Below are 23,610 nucleotides of genomic sequence, written 5' to 3'. Positions count from 1 at the left end.
AATAGACATGACATCCGTAACTAGATGTGCAGAGGATATCAACAGTTTCTGCAAGTAAAAGAGTTCAGAGAAACTGTCGCCCACTGATCTGTCATAGTATTCATGTGTGTGCAAGCTGTACATACACATATTCCTATAACACGCACAACATAAGCACCTCTTAAACAACATGAGAAGCTTTTGAGTGGAACCGTCAATAGGAAAGAAGAGTGGGCTGACCAAGACAGCTTTAAGACCAAGACAGACATTGAGAAAAAGCATGGAGGACAAGGCAGCCAGATGCACTTGGGGCCCCTCTGAAGAAGACAGTTCACTGGAGGAGTGCTGTTGTGGCCCTGTTTTTAGCAAGGAATCCAAAGGAATGAGTCGAGTCAATGCTTCAGTCACTGAAATTTAAGTCGATGTTTCAGTCACTGAAATTTAAATAATCTACACACTAAAGCACACCCACCGTTCACTCTGTTGTTCACATGGGATTAGCTTCAAGCATGTGAATCTGAGAGTGGATGGATGGATGGAAATGAGTTGAAAGTGTTTGGATCGTGGCAGTATAGTGGGTGATTTGGTGGCTATATTGTGAGTGGCTTCCAGCTGGCATGGTCTGATGAATGTAACTGGATTGTTGGAACAGGTCTGATTCGCCTATTCTGATTCACCTACTTTCATTTGTGCAGATATAACTGAGAGTTTGACTCAGACCTATTTTACCTACCCACTATTCATGTTTTGCCAATTCAACCTCTCTTTCAAAGACAGACAAACACACAATCCATGAGTGTCAATATATTTATGTGCACAGGTGTGCGTGCACACACATACACACAGGGCAACTGTATAGAAAGGCAATCTTGAAACAGGTGAATGAGGATGACAGTTGTGTGGATTTTGGAGGGTGGGCAGTGTGAATAGATGGATGGGTTGATGTGGGTGAGCGTGCTCGCAAGCCTGACTACTGACCATGGGTGTTTGTAAATGGATTGAAGTTGTTCAGTCAGTGAGCGGATGTGATCAAGGAACTTAATGGGTGTATGGGTCACTGCATGCAAGTGCATTGTGTGCATGTCTGACACGTTTTACCAATGTGTTAGTGGGAGCAAGTGAGTTGTGGGTGGATTGATTCAAGTGGTGGGTGTGGTGTGTACAAATGAAACCATGTTTCGTGCAGGACTAGTGTGTCCTGTGTTTCCAACAGGGAAAGAAATTGTGTAGCAGATTTGGCGACAAGTCGATGTTGGCTACCCTTCCAGAAGTCTTGACTTGTCAAAATGGGTAAAATCCTACTTCAGCATCCTAAATTCAGCTCCAGGAATTTAGGGAGCTAAAGTAGGACATTAAAATACATGCATGGTGACATGCGGAAAGGAAGATGCCAACAAGAGCATCAATGAATGCACGAGTGTGTGTGTGTGTGTGTGTGTGTGTGTGTGTGCGCGCGCGCGCGCGCTCGTGTGTGTGTATGAGCGAGTGTGTGTGTGTGTTGACCAAATAGAAGCTCAGTCAGGTCTTCTTCTTCTTCTTCTGTTGTGTGGCCACAATCAACTCGCTGAAGCAAGAAACATCAACTACTTTATGATAAACTGAAGGAGACAGAGAGATTTCTTTGCATTGCGAACTTCTCTGGATCAAGCTGACGATGTTTATGTGCAGGGAATAATTATATTTTTTGGAAGTTATTTCCCTTGCGAAGACGGATCCTACCCATTGAATAACCCCTTAAAGACGGCCCTGCTTCTATAATGTTCAAGCATCTACATAACACAATATGTGCTGTATAAAACAAATGTAGTTATAATACTAGATAATACTATGACACAACATATTAACTGAACTGAAACAAAGTCGTACACTAAAAATATTTTGTCAATTTTTTTATGCCTGGTGGTAGATTTATAGAGGGGAACAAATATCAATGACGGCCAGTAGATTCATCACTGCTCGCACTTCCGCTATTACATCGAATCCCTTGGATGATACTGACGTGAATAAGTGTGCAACCGAAAACACAAACCACCGGCAAACATGTCGGCGGAGGAGCTTGATCAGGTGAGTGCGTAATCAACAAATGATTTGCTTTCAGTCTGAACTTGAAATACGATCGGTAGTTCGTGTGTTTAATACATGAGATCAGCTTCTGAATCTTACATACCATACAGTGACTGAATTTAACTACTGTGATGGGAATTACCGAGAAAAAGATGCAGCGATTGTGATTGTTGACTTTTGTTGCTGGTTTCAGTATTATATGTCTGTCGAATAACACTGAAATCACGAAAATGTTGGAATGGTAATTACCGGGTCAAGAAATGCAAAAATATGGAGATGTTTTGGAAACGCCCACTTAGCGATATTCTGTCATCCAATTCATGAGTGAAATGTCTCCGCAGAACTGATTGTGGTACATTTATGCAGCACACTTGTAAACTTTGAAGCATACACTGATACAGTGCATTTGTACGTGCACTTGCTTATGCACACACTCTTACACACACACACACGTCCGCACGCTCGCACACAAACTTTCATCCTCACACAGGCATGCTCAACTGCACATAGATGGACATGCAGATTAGTGATAAGTATCATCACCTGATTTTTATCTTATTGTATTTTTTGTGTGAAATTTGGGAGTCACTACTGCCGAGAAATAATTTTGCTGGCAGACAGTAAGACTTGTTTGTGAAAAGTCATCTTAACTATTTCAGTGCTTGAGGTGACTTCACTTGACCAGACAGTGCACCCCCATAGGTGACTTTCGTCAACATTAGGGTCATATGAAGAGGACCATTTTTCATATTGTAACAAAGTTTGACATCTACAGCCAGTTTCCTGCACAATAAAAGAATGACTAACCTTTGCCCCAGACCGAGTTTGAAGTGAACATGTCCATTGTGCTGTTTTGATGTAAACTAAGCCTGTGACTGAGAGCACTGAGTCTAGAATATTTGGAACTGGCGAGTGTTTTTCACACAGAAACTTGTTGGTGAAAGAGTTAAGATGAAGAAAGTTCAACTCTATACCTTCTTCTCTCTCTTAACTCTGTGAATAATCATCCAAAAGAAAAGAAAACTCTCTGCTGTTATCCTATATGTTTCAGTACTAGTGACTAATCTGACATTTTTAGTGCAATGTTTTTCAGGAGCCATTTAGCGTCCACGAATTTGTGGAGCGTCTGGCATGGAAGACAATGGGCCCTCGGGCCCGCAGCAAGCCTGAGGACTTTGACCCCATGTTGCTTCACGGAGCCTTTGAGAAAATGATTGGAGAGCTCCAGGAGAAGAATGCCAAAGTGCAGAAAGACATTGACTCCTGGGAGGCGGCTGCGCACGAAGAAGAGAAACGTCATTGGGCACGGGTTGCGGAACTGCAGAAAACAAATCAGGTGTGTGTGTGTGTGTTTGTGCATGTACATGTATGGTTATCTGTCAGATATGTTACCTTGAGTTACGTAGAATAGGCTTTATTTGGCACTTTCTGTCTCAAGATGCAAAAAAAACCCCTTGTCTGTTCCCTGGTCCTATCTAGGTTTGACTACTGTAATTCTTTGCTCACTGGATGTCCCAACTACTTGTTATCCAGACTTCAGAGAATCCAAAACTATGCTGCATGACTTATTTTGCGCTGTCCCAAATCTGCTCTTATTACTCTTCTCCTTTACTCCCTTCACTGACTGCCTATTGAGAAAAGAATAGATTACAAACTCTCTCTCCTGTGCTACAAATTTATGATTGGCATGTCTCCTCCTTACTCTTCTAAGCTTCTGCATTAATACTCTCCATCTTGCCAGCTTCGGTCATCAGGTGATGACCTTCTCTTAAAAATTCTCTCCTGCTGAACCAGATCATTTGGAAAACGCATTTTCTCTTTCCAGGCTTCTTCCACATGGATCTCCCGTTTCCTGTCTGTCATTCTGTTTCTTGCCCTTCTTTCAAAATCTCTTTGAAAACTCATTTATTTCCAGCCATTCAAATAAGTAAACAACTCCTTGTCTTCACTTTCATGTTTTAATCAAGTTAATTTTTGACTTCTAATTCTATTGTTTTTACTATTTTCAAATGTACGCATGTTCATATGCCTTGAACAGTAGTTGTGCGTGCACACGTGTGTGTGTCTACATCTTGTGTGGAATAGGTGTGGGTTTGTGGGATGGAGTTGGAATGGGATGATTTGTGCGTGTGGGTGTATTTGTGTTTTTAGTATGCATTCGTCATTGCATTAAAAAAAAAAAAATTAAACACTCAGGGCTTTTGTATCATTGGATTGGGCTTACTAAATGTCCTTTTATTATTATTATTATTATTATTATTGTGTGTGTGTGTGTGTGTGTGTGTGTGTGTGTGTGTGTGCATGCATATGAGTATGTGTGTGTGTGTTTGGAATCATGAAAAGTTTAGACTTAAAAACAGATCATAGTACGAATATGAAATGAGTCATACTCATTCTGTGTGATAGATGAATAATAATGGTATATATTTATGTAATTCGTAAGTTAAACAAGACCATTTTCAGGAGAACTTTAAACATTTAAATGGAACTAAAGCAGTGTTCTGTGTGTATGTTTGTATGTATGTTTGTGTGTGCTTTATGTGTGTGTGTGTGAGTGTGTGCGCACATGCACTTGTGAAACATAGGATTAGTTAAATTTTTGTGCTGATGATATCTTTTAAAATTTTGTAGTTTTGCCTGTAACTTCTTATGATTATATTTATGTGAATCTTGATGTATGTCAGAGCAGACATTAAGATTTCCTCTGTGATAGATTGATAAAGTGACATTATGTTGTATTGATTTGTATTGTATTGATTTGTACTGTACTGTACTGTGCTTCACTGTATTGTATTGTAATATATTGTAATATCATATTGTAGTGTATATTTTGTCCTCATGACAGTCATCTGTTTGCCCTGTGGACAGAAACTGTACACAGACTTCCAGAAGCTGGATGAGCGGATCAGCTATGTGGCCACAAAGGTCGTTCACCTTGGCGACCAGCTGGAGGGAGTCAACATCCCCAGAGCGCGGGCTGTAGAGGCCAAGCGACTGATGAACTACCTGGCCGAGTTCCTGACGGAGCAGCCGCTTACATCGTCTGTGCTGACTGATCCTTTTCAGGTATTTGTATGATAAACAGTCGTGTCCGACTGAATGTCTCCCCTTTTAAAAGTAACTGTCTTTTGAAATAAGTTTTTATTTTCTTTACGACGAGCCTGAAGGTGAATTTCTGTGCTCTGTTTCAGACAGTAGAGTGATTGAATGATTGATTGATTGATTGATTAATTGATGGACCATCAGGACAGCAGCGGAGACAACTGCTGTTCCCGACTGTCTGGGCTAGAATTTGATTACAGTGGAGAGTGTCTTGCCTATGTTAAATCCCCAACTCTCAGCCAAGTTGGCTTTAGGACAGTCAGTAAAAGCCAACTGTCCCCAAAGGCAGCAGCATTAAGAGCCATTGGAAGTCTTGTCTCCTTGTTTGGGAGTCATTGTCCTTCACAAAAGACTAAGATGTAAATGAAATCCCAGTGCAGTAAAGAAACTATTGATCATACAGCTTTCAGTTTGCTGTTGGCCAAACTGTAAGCTTATGTCAGTTTCAGATATTCTAGGTACATTTTACACAACACCTGTATTCTTGTAAGATGTAGCTCAGATTTATTGTTTTTGCTGGCTTCCAGCTTGAGAATAAGTGATAAACTGATAACTTGATCACTGCTGGCAAAAATTGTATATATACTGGATTATCCACTCAATGGTAAAGTTAAAAAGTAAAAAAAACGGATAGATCTATAATTGTTACTTAGTGGTGAGAATATGTGTTAGAAATGTTAACTGTTGATCGATTGGGAAAAATAGTTAATACAAACATTAACAGGTTAATTCTGTGCAAACACCAGGTTATTATTATTATTTTTTTAAATCAAAGTAGCTCAGATTTATTTTTTGTTGACTTCCAGCTTGTGAATAATTTTATCAACTGATAATTTGTGAATGAATTAATCAATCACTAATTAATAAAACTGATAAATGTGTAAGTGAAAATTTGTAATGAATAGAAAAGAATGGAGATGACAAGGTATGATTTGGCAGTACAGGTAGAAATACTCCTTTGTCACATCTGTTGACATGTGGACACTGGTGGTGCCAGTGTTCATTTAAGTATGTATTCATGTGATTGCAGAGTACTTTGATCATTCCAGTATCATTCTTAAGTCTATATGTGTGTAATCTCTGTCAGTCTTCTTAATCAGCTTTCATAGATATGTCTGATTCCCATAGATGCTTTGAAGCTTTTATTTACTTTCATATTAGTACATGTATATATATGTAAACAAAGTGATTTTGAAAAATTTCAAATAAAGCAGTCAAAACAGCAGGCGTTGGAAATTCTCTGAACTGCATGTATATATAAAAACAGGGTTTGTACTGAGTCTTGCAAGTCTGGAAGAGTCTGGGATAATGACAGAACCATTTCAGAGGCTGAAATCTCTTGGAAAAAATTGTTTTGCCTATCAGGATGGCTAAAATCTTTTTTTATTTTATTTTAATTATTATTATTTTTTTAAAAACCCTTGACCATTACCATTCAATAAAGAGATAAATGCATTAAAAAAACAAACAAACAAAAAACAGCAACAACAACCCAAAAAGCAGTTGAACAAAGAGAAAGTAGGTAAATTAAAATCAATAGCAGGATATTCTCCAGTCTCTTTCATCAGTGCTGTGGCAGACAGTATTTGATTCAGTTTGGCTTTGTGTTTTGGATGGAAAATGTTCAGTCTGGGAAGGAGAAGGTCTGGTAAAGGTCTGGAGAATTTTTTGTTTGGTCGCATCTGTGGGAACCCTGTGATTATTACGTGCTGGTGTTGTTTCAGCTTCAGCTAACAGCAGACATCATCCAGAAACTTCATCTGATTGCTCTGGAACTGCCAGTCGGTGGAAGGTAAAGGGAAAGGAAATGATCACTGTAAAATATGATACTGGATTATCCACTGGATGGTTTAGTCAGAAACACATCTATCATATTGTTAATCATTACTGAGGATAGTTATTGATAAAAGTGTGAATTTATATAGGGCCTGTTCACAAAAAAGGGCTCGAGGCACTACAAAAATGGGGTTAATGGAATGGCACCACACCAGAATTACACCCGCCACACATGCAACAAACGCATACGTGCACACAACAAAAAATGCTCATGCACACAACACACACACACACACACACACACACACACACACACATATGCACTCTAGATTGAATGATTCTGGGTGTTCTACGTTAGTTTATTAGAAACATTAACTGTTGATTTATAGTGAGAATAGCTGTTGAGCGTATCTAATTGCTGGAAGCTGGTGTTAGATATGATCATGGAATACATCCAGCAAAGTTTGAAATTACAATTTAATTACATATACTTAACCATTACCTTTTGTCAGTTTCTTAGGGAATTTGTAAAAATGCAGAATGCCAGCAAATGATAAAACATAGATGCGGAACAACATTTTAGCAAAGTTATGTATATCCTCATTTTGCATAATTTGAGTTTTGTAATATCAGCATTTTCCTCTGTAAATAAAAAAAAAGTGAATGATGGGTACAGACATATATATATATATATATATATATATATATATATATATATATACATATATATACACACACTGTGTGTGCATGTGACTGGAATAAGAACACATAAGAAAGGGTTGTGCTTTGAAAAGAAACTGTAACATCTTGATGATGATGATAATAATAATAATGATGATGATAGTAATAATAGTAAAAATAGAATTTATATAGTTCTTTTCCATGTGAAACCATGTGCAGTTGTGCTGCACAGTGTCAAAACACATGTGTGAAAAACATGCACTTGAACATTCAGACAGCACCCATAACCCTGCACAACAGACATCCAACCAAATGCTCAAACACTGATTGCTGTACATGCACAGTTTTGCTGGAGGTGTTTTATTTGTGTGTCCAGGTTTGACAGAGCGCGGCAGAAGATAGCGGAGAAGTACGACCATGTGGAGGAGGAGCTGATTGGAGAGTTCCGTCTGGCTCACCAGCAGACTGACAAACGCAAAATGAAACGCATCGCTGCGGTGCTGCAGAACTTCAAGGTCAGAACTCTGCTTTTATCAGGGCAACAGATACCTGCATGGGTTAAGCATTTCATTCCAGAATCAATCTCCGAACTTTCTGTACGAATGAGATGGTGCAAGAAATACGAGCTGTGTGCAGTGTGACTAGTTTCAAGACTTGTTCAACTGTATATTTTCAGCTGTGTGTATATTTGTGCATAATTTTTAGTATGCCATAAATATACACCACTGTTTTTCCTTCTGTTTGGCAGGGCTATGGCAGGTGCATTGAGACCTTCATCGATGAAAGCCAGAAGGTTTGTGAACTATGATTTAACTTGTACGGTCCTTTTGAGCAGTTTTTGCTTACCTTCTTGGTTTTTTTTTTCTTGTTTTTTGTTTTGCTTTTTTCATTGATCCACCCACCAATCATCTATCCACCCATCCATCTACCCACACATCGGTCCACCCATCAATCCATCCACCTACCATTTCACACCTTCTACCCGTTAATCAAACCTTCCTTCCATCTATCCATCCATCCACCCATCTATCCATCTACCCACCTGTACCTACTCTTTCACCCACCCATCAATCCTTCCTTTCTTCCACCCCCAACACCCTACCCATCCACCCACCATCCCACCTCCCATCCACCTGCCAACCCCATCTAATCTCTGTGTGTGTGGCCTGTGTTCCCATGTACAAGTAAATATTTGATACCAATAAATTTGAAGCAAAAAAAAAAGTATGTAAAATCAACTTAAGCTCACAGTCATGCATGAATACAGCGTGCATGATCTTGCACAGTCACACTCTCTTTCTCTATCTCTCTCACACATACACATGTACACACACACACACACACACACATACGCTCACACCCACTCATTCGCTCTTCTCTCCCTTTCTCTCTCACTCTATTCCTCACTCTCACTCTCAAATTCACACTTAATTCACACTCACTCTCACAGTCTCTCACCATATAGAACAAATACAAATTAATGACACAAAGCAAGACATATTATCAACACTTCTGTGTGTGTGTGTGTGTGACAGAATGCCTATGTGAAGGACAACCTGTTTGAAGAGGTGGTGCCCCTGTGTGAGAGGACGTGGGTACTCATCACTGAGGTGTTTGCCAACCCTGATGCTGTGATGGGCAAGTTTGTCCAGCACATTTTTCAGCATAAAATACAGGTAGGCTCTGTTTGTGTGTCGATTGTGTGTGTATGGGGGTGTGTGGAGTGGGGTTGGGATTGTCTGTGTATTTAACACTCGTCTTTATGAATTACAGCAAGTACTTTATGGGATGCCCATATGTATGTGAGTGTATTTGTGTGCGTGTGAATGTGTGTGTGTGTGTGTGTTTGTGTGTGTGTGTGTGTAGTGTATGTGTATGTGTGTGTAGTGTGTGTATGTGTGCGTGTGGAGTGTAGTGTGTGTATGTGTGTGTGTGAAGTGTGTGTGTGTGAATATGTGTATGTGTGTGAATATGTGTGTGTGTGTGTGTGTGTGAAGTGTATAGTGTGTATATGTATGTGTGTAGTGTGTGTGTGTGTGTGAATGTGTGTGTGTTGCATGCATACAAACATGTGAAGCCCATGATCAGCGGTTCCCTGTGTGTTTGGCAGCGCCACGTGTCGTCGATGCTGGAGAACAGAAGCGACCCAGAGCAGTACCTGAAGAACCTGTTTGACCTGTGCACAAAGTGAGTCTGTTGTCACATTGTTCACTCCTGTCATCAGCTCCTTGTCAGCATTAGAACAGAACCTGATCCCTTCATGCGGATGTCCAAACTGATTTCGCCAGGAATAAAGTGCTGTGGGTTATAAAGTGATGTTGTCAGAAACGGAGGGAAAACACCCCCAACAAAATTGCCAGAAAATTCAGAAAATTATGGTACACAGTCCTGATCACTGGATGATGGGAGAAGCAGTGCAAAGGTCTGCAAGCAGTCTTTCAAGGCATGTAAGGTCAATCCTCATGGTGTTAAATTGTGAACAGGTTATTGAACATTCCTTCAGCCGCAGTTGTTTTATTTTGTCCTCGGAATTTGGGACATGATGAATGGGATGATGCTGCTGCTGCTAAGGGGGAGTCCATTTAGGTTTGGGACTGCTTGACAAGGATGTACTCTCACAACATATGTGGGCATCAGCCAGGCTTAGAGATAAGATACCTGCAGCGTTGGTCAGTGAATGCGAGCAACACCCCCAAAGACACAATCTGCCAAATAGATGACCCTCGACTGTGAGGTCCCAGTCTTCCCATTTGAGCCCATAGCAGACTTGGCTTTGGGTAAAGGAGCTGGCCATGGGCTGAAAAACCCCACCTGTGATAGGGATTGAACCTGCACCCTCCTAATCATCAGTCCGTGATGCCAACCACTTCACCACAGCAGCTGGTTAATATTTGATGACTCTGACGAAAATTGTGAGACTTCATGAGAGTCTGTCATTGTAGGGAGGTGTTGTCGGTCTCCGCTCTGGAGGGTACACTCACTCAGCCTGGCTCTGTAACAAAGCAATTACTGTTGTCAGTCAGGGGTTTAGTCGGTGGTGTCCTGCGAATGTCAGATCAGAACAGGCACTACTGAACACCACCAAGGTCACTCAGCAGCAGTGCAGAGTCTCCTCTGGTGTGTGGCCTCTTGGCGACCTAATCATTGATAGTGTCCTGTAGACTGCCAGACGCAGGTGTAGCTGTGTGTGTGGGTGCTCAAAATGAGCAGTGTGGGAGTAAAGCTGTGGGAGTAAAGCTACTGAAATGATGCAGATGGTGAGGTGAAAAAAAGTGTGGACATATGGTGTGTGCATGTTGTGCAGAACCAACAAGCTGGCTGCAGAGCTGGGCAAGTTCAAGCTGGGGACGGACAGCACCTTCCTCACCAAGCTGACCCGCGCCATCTTCAGTCAGCGTCTGGACAAATACATTGAGTCAGTGCTGTGTGTGTGTGTGTGTCTGTGTGTGTCTGTGTGTGTGAGTGATGGTATGTAGGTGTGTGTGCATGAGTGAATAGTGTGTGTGTGTGTGTGTGTGTGTGTGTGTGTGTGTGTGTGTGTGTCTGTGTCTTTGTCTGTGTGTTTGTGTGAGTGATAGTATGTGAGTGTGTGTGTTTGTGTGTGTGTGTGTGTGTGTGTGTGTGTGAGCGTGTCTGGTTGTGTCTGTGTGTATGTGTCCACGTGTGTGTGTGTGTTGTGTGTGTGTGTGTGTGTGTGTGTGTGTGTGTGTGTGTTCATTCTTTAGTTAAATGTATTTACACTGTTTTTGATTTCATAACATCACGCAGAGCACTACTGCACAGTCTCCTGAGGTCGATGGATGCCTGTCTGTCCTGGTAGTGCAACCAATTACATGATAGGCACTGTATAGTTCAGTTTGACTATGGTTTGTGGTGTATTATAGTTTTTTGTTTTTTGTCATCAACTAGTTGTTTTTTTTGTATGTGTGATTGCAGGGAGGAGCTGCACTATCTACGCACACGCTGTACGTCCATTTTGCAGCACTACTACGCATCCAAGGACCACCAGAAGAGACAGATCCAGTCAGGAGGGTGAGCGCCTGGAGAGAATGATCTCCTCCTCCTCCTCTTTCTTTTTCTTCTTCTTCTCCCTTTACTTAGTGAAGAGTGATTGGGGAGCCACACAGAACTGTTCACCAGATTCCTCCAGGTCTTGTCTGTTGTGTGTGTTAAAGCCTGGGTCTCTGCAAATGGTTTTCCCGTCCTCTCTGCAACGTTGTCAGTCCACAGTTTTTTAATGATAAAGATGCTGTATACAGAGATCCAGGCTTTGACATACAGCCAACAGACCTGGAGGAATCTGGTTAACAGTTCTTCAGTGTGGTGCCCCAATAACTCTTCATAGAGTTGAGGGAGAAAAGGTAGAAGAAGTAGATATTTCTTCTGGTCCTTCGCAAATTGATTAACCATAACAGTTGAATAGCAAGACATAAAGACACTATTTTCATGTGTTTGTAGTTCTCGTTAAATAGATCTACTTTACTGGATAGCTTGCTGGAGAGAATGTTCCATGATATGACCCTCTGAGAATGATTTTCTGGTTCTTAGTCTCAGCAGCCAACTGCAAGCACAGGTGGAAATTTATGATGAAATTTTGCCAGGCCAACTCTCTTGTTGCTATGGGTGTCTTCATTGTTATCATAGGAGATGTTGCCTGCACAGGAAGGTGATGACTGAATGACTTTTTTGGAAGGGCTTTGATTTGTCTCTGCTTACAAGTTATTTTAAGCAATGCACAGTTTTTAACCCCTAATGAGTGGTGGACTATTACAGAGTATTTTACCCAGTGCACAGTTTTTATCCCCTAATAAGGGGTGGACTTTTACAGGGTATTTTACCCAATGCACAGTTTTTAACCCCAAATGAGGGGTGGATGTTTACAGAGTATTTTACCCAGTGCACAGTTTTTAACCCCTAATGAGGGCTGGACTTTTACAGAGTATTTTACCCAATGCACAGTTTTTAACCCCTAATAAGGGGTGGACTTTTACAGGGTATTTTACCCAATGCACAGTTTTTAACCCCAAATGAGGGGTGGATGTTTACAGAGTATTTTACCCAGTGCACAGTTTTTAACCCAGAATGAGGGCTCAACGTTTACAGGGTATTTTACCCAATGCACAGTTTTTAATCCCTAACGAGGGGTGGACTTTTACAGAGTATTTTACCCAGTGCACAGTTTTTAACCCCTAATGAGGGCTGGACTTTTACAGGGTATTTTACCCAATGCACAGTTTTTAACCCCAAATGAGGGGTGGGCGTCAACAAGGCAGTTAATAGAATTATTTTTATTACTAGAGGTGTGACCTGTCACGCCACAGCTGACGACGTTGCCGGGGGTGATGACGTGAAACACTGAAGGTCTGTGGGCAGCATCCACGACCTGAAGCGTGACATCCAGGCCAAGATCGGCACGGTGACCAAGGCGGGGGGGCCGGTGGTGGAGAACTTTGGGGGGGAAACCTTCCTGTCCCAGGAGGTTGCCATCAGCATCCTGCAGGAAACCAAGAATGCCTTCCGCCGCTGTCAGGTGGTGAGTGTCATCTTTGGGAGGCACAGGTCAAGGTTAAAGGTCTTGTTGCTTTATGTCACTGTTAGGAGGGTGAGTGTCACCATGGGGGTTAAGTTCAAAAGGTCCTGTAGCCTTCTGTCAGGTGGTGTCACCTGGGGAGGTAAAGGTCAAGGTTAAAGGTCCCACAGCCTTCCGCTGCTGTCAGGTGGTGAGTGTCACCTGGGGGGTGAAGGTTGAAAGGTCCTGTAACCTTCTGTCCCTGTCAGGTGGTGTCACCTGGGAAGATAAAGGTCAAGGTTAAAGGTCCAGTAGCCTTCCGCTGCGGTCAGGTGGTGAGTGTCACCTGGCGGGTGAAGGTCAAGGTTAAAGGTCCATTAGCCTTCTGCCGCTGTCAGGTGGTGAGTGTCACATGGGGGGTGAAGGTCAAGGTTAAAGGTTCCGTAGCCTTCCGCCGCTGTCAGGTGGTGAGTGTTACATGGGGAGAAAGGTCAAGGTTACAGGTCCCGTTGCTTTCTATCGCTGTTAGGTGGTGTCACCTGAGGGTCAGAGTCAAAGGTCAAGATTAAAGGTTCTGTAGCCTTTTGTCACTGTCAGGTGGTGAGTACTCACCTGGGGGTTATAGGTCAAGGTTAAAGGTCCTGTAGCCTGCTTCTGTCAAGAGCTGAGTGCTCATCAGGGGCACAGGGTTGAAGGTCCCGTAACCTTCCGTCACTGTTAGGTGGTGAGTGTCACTTGGGGGTTAAATGTAGAGATTATGGGTCCTGTAGATTACTGTCACTGTCAGATGGTGAGTGTTCACTTGAGGGTCAGGGTCCAATGTCAAGGTTAAAGGTCCTGTAGCCTTCTGTCACAGTCAGGTGGTGAGTGTAACCTGGGGGGTAAAGGTCAAGGTTAAAGGTCCTGTAGTTTTGTGTCACTGTCAGGTGGTGAGTGCTCACCTGAAGGGACAGGGGCAGGGCCCCTAACATCTACCTGTGTGATTTTCCATCAAAATGATAGCACTTTGTTTCTATTGCACCTGTCATTAGAATTCAGTAATGCTGGAGACACATGAAATATAGGAAGAATGTGAGAAATGTTGAATATAGGAGGAATCTGGAATGTTTGGAGGAATGTGTGACAAGGGAGGGGGAATTTGGGAGGAATGTGGAGTATTGGAGGAATGTGGAGTATGGGTGGAATGTGGTATGAATGTGGAACGTAGTAGGAATGTTAATAGTGGAATGTTGAAGACTGGAATATGTGAGGAATGTGGAATATATGTGGATTATTGGAGGAGTTTGGGGGGGTAGGGTGGGTGAGTGGGGGTTACAGTATGATGTCATCATGTAACAGCTGTTTCAAGCCATTAAGATACATATATCTGCTATACCCTGCTTTCATTTTCCCTGTTGTCTTCTTCTATTAGAGAGAGAGAATAAACTCTGAAGCAGTAAAATAGTAAAATACCTGCTATTTGAAGCCGTTGATAATGACCAGCTGCCTGTCTTTTGCTGCCCAGTTGTCATACTCCTCTGACCTGTCGGCAAACGCGGTGAGGATATTTGAAGTGTTGGTGAATTACCTGGTGAACCAGCACATTGACTACGCTGTGGAGTTGGGAATGCTGGGTAAGAACAATTAACAGCATCAAAAACGTTCAGGCTACTGTTTTAGTTGAACATTGTATGTATGGGGGTCGTGGTGGGGTTTGTGGTGGGGTGGTGATGGTGGTGGTGTTTGTGTGTGTGTGTGTGTGTGTGTGTGTGTGTGTGTGTGTGTGTGTGTGTGTGTGTCCTGCTTGCAGCTTGTGCCATGTGTGATTGTGCACAAGTGTTGGGGAGTGCAAAAAGTAATTTGTTTGTGAAGGAAGGTGCTTATGTTTGTGTGAGTGTACATGTGTGTATTTGTGTGTGTGTGTGTGTGTGTGTATGCTCGTGCATGTGTGTGTGTGTGTGTGTGTGTGTGTGTGTGCATGCTTGTGCATGTGTGTGTATTTGTGTTTTCATGTATACTTGCGTGTTTATGTGTTTAGAAAGTATCCGTTCGCTTATGTGTGCACATCTGAGTGCACCCTTATAAATAGTGTTTTGTATTGCAGTGCTTACTTGAAATCTCTGCGTGTGTGTGTGTTGTGTGTGTGAATGTGAGTGTGAGTGTGTGTGGATATGTGAGTGCTTGCATGTGTGTTTGCATGTGTGACTGTTGATGTTTGTATATGTGTCTGTGTTGAATGCTGTATGTAGAATGAGCAGTTTGTGTCCACGCTGTTCACGTTCTCACACCTGGTATTCAGGGCAGTGATGTGAGTCCCCACAACATGAGTGCATGGGTTACATTTTGATTGCATGTCTATTTGGACAGGGTTATTGCGATTAAGGTTATTGAGATGTGTGTGTGTGTGTGTGTGTGTGTGTGTGTGTGTGTGATGCCTCTGTGTGTGTATTTGTGTGTGCGTGAGTGATTGTGTGTGTATGTCTGCGTGATTCTTTGTGTGAGAGGCTGTGCGCACATGTACGCATTCCTGCCTGCACACACGCTCTTCTTTCATTCTTCTTCTTTCTGGCGGGCAGGCATACCTCTGGCGGAGCCCAAGGTGGAGCCGGAGATTTACTTCTTTGACACAGTGTGCCAGGCCAACACGCTGTTCCACCTGTTTGAGAAACAGTTTCTGGACAGTCTGATCCCTCTGGTGCTGTGAGTCGTTTCTTCTTCTTCTTCTTCGTTGGTGGGCTGCAACTCCCACATTCACTTGTATGTACACGAGTGGGCTTTTACATTTATGACCGTTTCGGGGGTGTGCATGCTGGGTATGTTCTTTTTTCCATAACCCACCGAATGCTGACATGGATTACAGGATCTTTAACATGCGTATTTGATCTTCTGCTTTGGTATACACACGCAGGGGGTTCAGGCACAAGCAGGTCTGCACATATGTTGACCTGGGAGATGGGAAAAATCTCCAGCCAGCTGGTGTTAGAAATAATGCAGTCTTGTGTTAAAATGACCAGAACTGATGCAACATTAAATGCAGATGACCAGAAATGATTCAGTCTTATGTAGAAAGGACCATAAATTACATACAGATGACCAGAAATAATTCAGTCTTATGTAGAAACAACCAGAAATGCCTGATTCAAATGTAAAAACGATCAGAAGTGATATAGGAGGACCAGGTGGGTCCCAGATGGGTCATAGATGGTGGGCCAGCTGCTGTTAGAAATGATGCAATCTTAGGTTGATATGACTAGAACTGATGATCTATAATGTGCAGATGACCAGAAATGATTGAATGTTATGTTGAAATGACCAGAAATTGTGCAATAATTATGGTATTAAAGGACAAAGTGGGTCCCAGATGGGTCCTTGATGGTGGGCCAGCTGCTGTTAGAAATAATGAAATGTTACGTTAAAATGACCAAAACTGGTGCAATATAACGTACAGATGACCAAAAATAACTCAGTCTTATGTAGAAATGACCAGACATAATGCAGTATAACACTTAAGGACAAACTGGGTCCCAAATGGTTTCTAGATGGTGGTCCAGTTGCTGTTAGAAATGATGTAATCTTACTTTAAAATGACCAGAACTGATGCAGTATTAGGTACAGATGGCAAAAAAAATTACACAGAAATGACCAGTGACCAGCGCTTACAATGCAGCTCCATCACTTTTGGTTGTTAGTTATGATAGTGATGTGCGTATTTAAACATAGTGCTCACTCTGCGGCCCAAAGAGCACTCAACAGTACATGTGCTATAAACAAGACACAGGAATATGATAAATAATGTTACGATACAAACTCACTAAAAATGTTACTTTGAAAACAGTGTGATATCACTCACAACTCACACCCCTCTCACACCTTGCCCCCAATTACACACACACTGATGCGCACACGCTTGCACAAAGACTGTCTAGACCTATTTTTTAAGATATTGTTAAAAAAAAAAAGTTTTATGATGAGACTTGAAAGATTGAGTAGTTAAACAGTGACTGATATTTTGTGGTAGAGATTTCCCAAACCAAAGTCAGAAGTGTGGAAATGTTCATCAACCATAGGACATGCATCTATACTGTGGGATTTCAAATATGCTCATGTTAGACAAAGAGTACAGGCTGCTTTTGTTTATCTTTCATTTATTCTGTTCAGTGACGTGGAACAAGCTCCCTGATAACCTCCGTCATTCTGATTTCCTCGCATCTTTTAAATCTCGTCTCAAAACTCACCTATTCCCTCAGCAATAAGTTCAATTGTGGCAGGTCCACAACTATGTATATGAATGTGTATTGTGTGTGCATGTGTTTATGTAAGTTTGTGCCTGCCTATGTGTGCGTATGTGTTAGGGTAGCTGTTAGATACACATGTATGTTAAAATGTATGTATGCAGTGTGTGTGTGTGCGTGCGTGCGTGCGTGTGTGTGTGCGCGTGCGTGCGTGTGTGCGTGTGTGTGTGTGTGTGTGTGTGTGGTCACATTTTGGTGTGTGTATGTAACATAGATATAATGTTTTATGTTATCAAAAGCGTTTTTGTAAAGCACCTAGAGCAGATTTCTGGATAGTGTGCTATATAAGTATCCATTATTATTATTATTATATCAGAAGTGATTATGATGATGTTACATGATTACTTGTTGATGATGAGACCAAGCTCTAAGCCCTTTACAAACACAGAGTAATTTGCACAACAGGCTGCCTGGCATGATAGAGTTGGCTGATAGTTGCCATTTGGCGCTCATTATTCATTTCCTGCGTCATGAAAATGATCATATTTGTTTATTTACCTCACCATGTAGGCAGCCATACTCCATTTTCGGGTTAACTTGTGAATTTGTCGCGAGGGTGGGGGATTGTGTTTTATGTCCCATCATACATACTGGTGGTTGAAGAGGTGTTCCTGACCCCTTGACTGGTCAGCCTGGGTGAAATGGAGTCTGTGAGGCACGCCTTTGAAGCGCAGTCACTACTTTTCCTTACTCTTTTCAGTGGTGAATCTGAATCAGCTGAACCAAATTGTTTTTGTTCGGCAGGTCGTCACCGCGGCATGGACTGTGCCTTAAGAAGAAGCGAGAGCTGCGGGAACACCTGGAGCAGAAGATAGGCCAGGGTCTGGACAAGTGAGTCTTTTGTTCTGTGTCTGGTCTTCTGTCTTTTCTCCACAGTTGACTGTATTGCACAAGCTGGCACATAGACACACACACTGACACACACAGACACATTATGGACACACACACACACACACACACACACACACACACACACACAATGGCATTATTAGCATTTACACCTAATCTTGAAAATAAACCCTAGGCGTTTACAAATAAAACACATATGTAAATATCAAAAGGGAAAAATTGAACACAAGATACCAAACATTACTAAAAATTATTCATCCCCCCCAACACACACACACTCACAACACACACAAGCACACGCACACACACACACAAGTCATAGCACACAATCATAAACAGTACACAATAAAAAATACAACCAATGGATTCTGAAACTCTAAAACTCACTCACTCACTAATAGTCATTTTAGTTCACACTGGAAAGGGATGAGCTGTTGAGAGAATTATTCAGGAGGGGAAAAGGTGGGTCTTCAGAATGGATTTGAAAGATTGCAGCAAAGATGAGTGACGGAGAGGCTGAGGAAGTTGATTCCAAAGAATGGGGGCTTAGTATGGAAAACTGTGTTATCTGTTTATCAGATGACTTGGAGCAATTATCATGATACTGATATCCACATGTGTGTTATCAGATCACCTGGAGCAACTATTGTGATACAGATATCTACATGTGTATTATCAGATCAGTTGGAGTATAATCATGACACTGATATCTGCATGTGTGTCATCAGATCAATTGGAGCAATTGTTGGCTGGATCAAGTTTATCTTCGCCACAGAACAGAAAAAGACAGACTTCAAACCTGAGGAAGATGCCCCAATGCAGATGATATCACCAGTAAGTGTGAGATATTGCCGGTAAGTGAGAGATATCTCCAGTAAGTGTGAGATATCACCAGTAAGTGTGTAAGTGTGAGATATCACCAGTAAGTGAGATATCAACAACAATAACAATAATTTTAATGCAGTCTTTTCAGGCCATCTGGTCCATATGGACAGGAGAAGTGAAATTCTACATGGGATAAGCAGCACAAGGTGAGCATACAGACATCAAACATTAAATGTTGCATCTGAGTTTCAAAGATCCACAAATGTACATAGCAACCTTGAAGGCTAACTTCCCATTTAGGTTTCTACATAGCAACTGAACTTTAAAAGATGATGGAAAATAATAAAGTGGTATATATCTTTTACGGAGTGTTGCATATCTGGGGCAAACAAAAAGAAAATGTACAAGATCTTCAATATTATTCAAATTACAATATTTACAAATTGGATCTGACAAACGATTACCAAAAGGAGGGATTCCATCAAGTGGTAGACGATTTGACTTAATCAGACATAGAACGCGACGATGCTCATGATCGTCTAACTCACCAGTGTAACTAGCTCTTATAATTTCTGGATGATATAAACAGTAATCACCTTCTTTCACAACAGATTCATGCCAGTTTTGGCGAAAATCATCTTCTAGTCTGTCCTTGAAGATCCTTTGAAAATACTCAATATTACCCGCATCTTGCATTGCCCATACATACCCGAATCCAAATTTACACAATATAGTCCTTACTTGAGTTGCCCAGTTGTGTCTTCCATTGTAATCATGCATGAGTAACATATCATAGCATTATTTTGGGTATCGGTCTTGGGATAAACTGATAAATCTACACCAATATTTGATAAGCCGCACATAAGCATCAACATAAACGGGAAACTGACCACACTCTCCAATGGCAAGGTTACTTTTAACATCTCTACCCACACCCAAAATCATTTTACATAGTTTTATTTGTACCTTTTCGATGGCTTCGTAGCGCTGGAAACCCCATATCTCGGAGCCATACAACAAAATTGGTTTGATTTTGACATCAAAGATTTTGAAAATAGTATCAGCTGGCACACATTGTAACTTGAAATACAGTCTTTTAATCCCTGCTACGGCTCTGAGTGCCTTTCCTGAAAGATTATCAACACATTTGGACCAGTTTAATGTGGCAGAAAAAATTACTCCTAAGTAATTGTAACTGGGTTCAACTTTGATCTGTTTACCAGTGTAACACCATTTTTCATAATCTCTAAGAAAACCACTGTTCTTGAAAACAACTACCTTTGTCTATCCATATTCACTTTAAGGCCCCATCTACGACAATATTGTTCAAGACATTCAATTTTCTTCTGGAGATCAATCACCGTGTCAGAAACCAGTGCGATATCATCTGCATACATCAAAAGCAGAATTCCCATTAAATTTTGATCTGAAAATACATCAACACCCCTTGTGGCGTCGTTAATCAATGCACTTTGTAATTCAGACAGAAAAAGAGAAAACAGAAGAGGACTGAGAATGCAACCCTGTCTAACCCCAGACATGCACTCAAAATATTCAGTGTCATTATTCCCAACTCTCATGGCTGCCATCACTCGTTTGCACATGCTTGAAAGTGTTTGAAACATCTTTCCATGAATTCCTTTCTGAAGTAAAATATAGAGCAAATTGGATCTTTCAATACTGTCAAATGCCTTGGAGAAATCAACAAAAAGTGTATAAAAACGACTTCCTTTTTTTGTAAGGTATTTCTGAATCAATGATTGCATTGAAAATATATTATCAGTAGTGCAATATCCCTTTCTAAAACCTGCTTGAGCTTCTGGAATATTTCTGTTCGCATCACAAAAAGCACTAAGTCTTTTATTCAGAACACTGCTATATAGTTTACTTATAATGTTTAACAACGATATTCCCCTATAGTTTTCAGTTTTTCTGCAATCACCCTTTTTGTGTAATGGGAAAATCAGTACCTTGATCCAACTCTCTGGGTATTGTCCAGTTTCAAAAACTTGGTTGAATAACACCAGCAAAAACTTGATTAAAACATCAGAAGCAACATGAAACACATCAGGTGGTATACCATCCGGACCAGAGGCTTTACTTTTCTTCATACCCTTTATAGTTTGACGAATTTCATCTTCAGTAATTTCTTTATCAAGGTCATCTTGCGCTTTCTGACATTTTTCACAGTTATTAGAATTGTGGCTCTTTACAACATTTTCCATTTCCTGACAAAATTCAGAATCGACATTTTCTTTTTCAGGATTTAACAGATCATTAAAGTAATGATACCATGAACGAGCACTGATCGTGTTAGAACGATTTGATGCTACACTCGTGAGAGATTTAATTTTTTGCCAGAATGATTTAGACTTTTTGTCATTACAAACCTCATTAAGATCTCTTAGTATTTGATTATTCTGTTGCTCCTGTTTCTCTTTGGAAAGTGTTTTGAATTCTTTTTTAATATTGATGTACTGGTTCAAATCTTCAGGTTTATTGGAAAATCGCCACATATTCAGTTGCCTGTACTTACCAGTTTTAGCACACTCACAATCTTCGTCCTACCATGAAGGCTGTACACGTGTTTCCCGCTTTGCCTCCCTGTGTTTACATTTGTCAGCTGCTCGCTGCAACAGGTCAACGAGATAATCTGACCCTGCATCAACACCTCTCTCCACTGCTGATAAAAAGTTTTCAAATTCTGTATCTGTGTTTTGACAAATATATTCATAGGAAGAATCCTTCCATAAAAACTTGCATATATCTTCCATTGCTATATCATCATCGTCTGAAAAGTTATCTATATCAGTCAGGCAGTCAGAAGAAAATGTCGTTACGATAGGAAAGTGGTCAGATTCGCATCTGTCAACAACTTTGAAGTCAGTAATTAAGTCAAACAGTGGTCTTGAAACAATACAGTAATCAACAACACTCATACCGTGATTAGCAATGCAGGTTATCTCCCCTTCCTGGTCACTATCTGTTCTTCCATGGACAAAAAACAAATTGTATTCTTTTAACAAATCAATCCGTTTTAAACCAAATCCATTCGAACTGCAGTCTTTTGATCTACGAGAAGGTTGTGGAGTGTCACAAAGAATATCTTGAATGTCAGCTAATGGTTCAATATGTCTGTTTTCATATGTCATAAACGTTGGTGTCAGAGAAGTCTGCTGTTCTGGCATTAAAATCACCACATAATAATAACGTTGAATCAGGGTACTTACGCATAATGTTGCACAAATTACTGTCCAGCTTATCCAAACCTTCATGTGAGTCATCATCATATATTACAGAATGTTGGGGAGCAATGTAGACAAATACAGCGACAGTTTCAAAAGAACAGTTCAAAATCGACTTGTTGATTTTAATGAATACACAATCTTCTTCAGTTTTTAACAGCTGTTCCACATGAATTTCAACTGCTTTACAAATACAAACGGCAACACCACCTCTTTTTCGCTTTGCACGGGAAGAAATGAATACAGCATAGTCGGGAAATGTGTTTACAATATCACTCTGGTTACATGACCAAACCTCAGAAAATGAAAAAATTGTGAAACTTTCACAAAAAGTTTTAAACGAAACATTTTTTAACTTTTGAGAGAGCCCCTGTACATTCCGTGCCATAATCTGGAGCACTGGCACATGCTTGGTTACACTGAATTTCTGTGTTGTCATGTTTGACTGAGGTGTGTTTCTCTTCCTGTTATGTGAGGATGCAGATGAATGTGTCTCCGTATTTGTGTTTTCAGAATCAGTTTGTAAATGTGCAATGCGTTGTGTGCAGTTTGTTTTTGTTGAACTATCACATGCTTATGAAACATCTCGACATATGTTATTACCAGCATTTACAAACTTGGTAATAGCACCAGTGGGAGGGGGACAATCAGAAATTCTCCTTGCAGCTACACCGTGATCATGCCGGCCGGCCCGTCACCGGCCGGCTCGACAACGAGGGAATCGAAGCGCAGAAATGCTCTCTTGTTGGCAGACTTGGCCTCTCGCAGGAAAAGCAGTAACTGACGGCGCTTCTCTCTCACCTTCAGGGTAAAGTCTTCAGACACAAACACATCCGTTCCTTTCAGTTTCTTGCATTCTGACAGCACTTTTTCTTTGTGTTTGTACTTTTCGAAAAGAACAGTGATAGGGCGCTTGTCCCCCCTCCCTCCCTTCAGACGATGTGCTCGTTCCATGGGAATCTCCTCCTGTATCCCCATCTTGTTCTTCAAAACATCCTTGACAGCTTCTTCACAATCAGCATACGTCTCGGCACGATTTGGAGGAGTGGGAATACTGTAAAAGATGAGATTTTTTCGTCTGCCTCTGCTTTCTTGATCGTCAAGTTTCTCTTCCAAACTAGACACCTTTTCTTTCAGTTCCTTATTTTCTTTGCGGACTTCGTTGATTTCTGTTTGCATTTTACTCATTTGAGTTTCAAAAGCTGTCATCTTCTCTTCGTTATCTTTTTGTCCATACCTGTCAAGGCCTGACTAAACGCATTGGGTTACGCTGCTGGTCAAGCATCTGCTTGGCAGATGTGGTGTAGCG

At 41.2% G+C, this 23,610-nt stretch overlaps 1 protein-coding gene across 1 annotated transcript in view; it reads left to right on the top strand.

The window, feature by feature from the left end:
- Positions 1-1,928: 1,928 nt before the first annotated feature.
- Positions 1,929-23,610, top strand: part of LOC143281097 (exocyst complex component 5-like) — a 27,719-nt gene continuing 6,037 nt past the window's right edge. Inside the window, exons 1-15 of the mRNA XM_076586045.1 lie at positions 1,929-2,043; positions 3,137-3,379; positions 4,912-5,109; positions 6,870-6,937; positions 7,979-8,117; positions 8,351-8,395; positions 9,138-9,278; positions 9,713-9,789; positions 10,907-11,017; positions 11,539-11,634; positions 12,976-13,135; positions 14,616-14,724; positions 15,667-15,790; positions 18,127-18,213; positions 18,960-19,065. Of these exons, the coding sequence (XP_076442160.1) occupies positions 2,020-2,043; positions 3,137-3,379; positions 4,912-5,109; positions 6,870-6,937; positions 7,979-8,117; positions 8,351-8,395; positions 9,138-9,278; positions 9,713-9,789; positions 10,907-11,017; positions 11,539-11,634; positions 12,976-13,135; positions 14,616-14,724; positions 15,667-15,790; positions 18,127-18,213; positions 18,960-19,065 (1,728 nt within the window). The 5' untranslated portion in view covers positions 1,929-2,019. The remainder of the gene's footprint in view (positions 2,044-3,136; positions 3,380-4,911; positions 5,110-6,869; positions 6,938-7,978; positions 8,118-8,350; positions 8,396-9,137; positions 9,279-9,712; positions 9,790-10,906; positions 11,018-11,538; positions 11,635-12,975; positions 13,136-14,615; positions 14,725-15,666; positions 15,791-18,126; positions 18,214-18,959; positions 19,066-23,610) is intronic.

Source organism: Babylonia areolata, chromosome 4, assembly GCF_041734735.1.
Source record: "Babylonia areolata isolate BAREFJ2019XMU chromosome 4, ASM4173473v1, whole genome shotgun sequence".
NCBI lineage: Eukaryota > Metazoa > Mollusca > Gastropoda > Neogastropoda > Buccinidae > Babylonia > Babylonia areolata.
The sequence above is the reverse complement of the archived record's forward strand: the minus strand, read 5'-3'. Positions and strand labels throughout refer to the sequence as shown.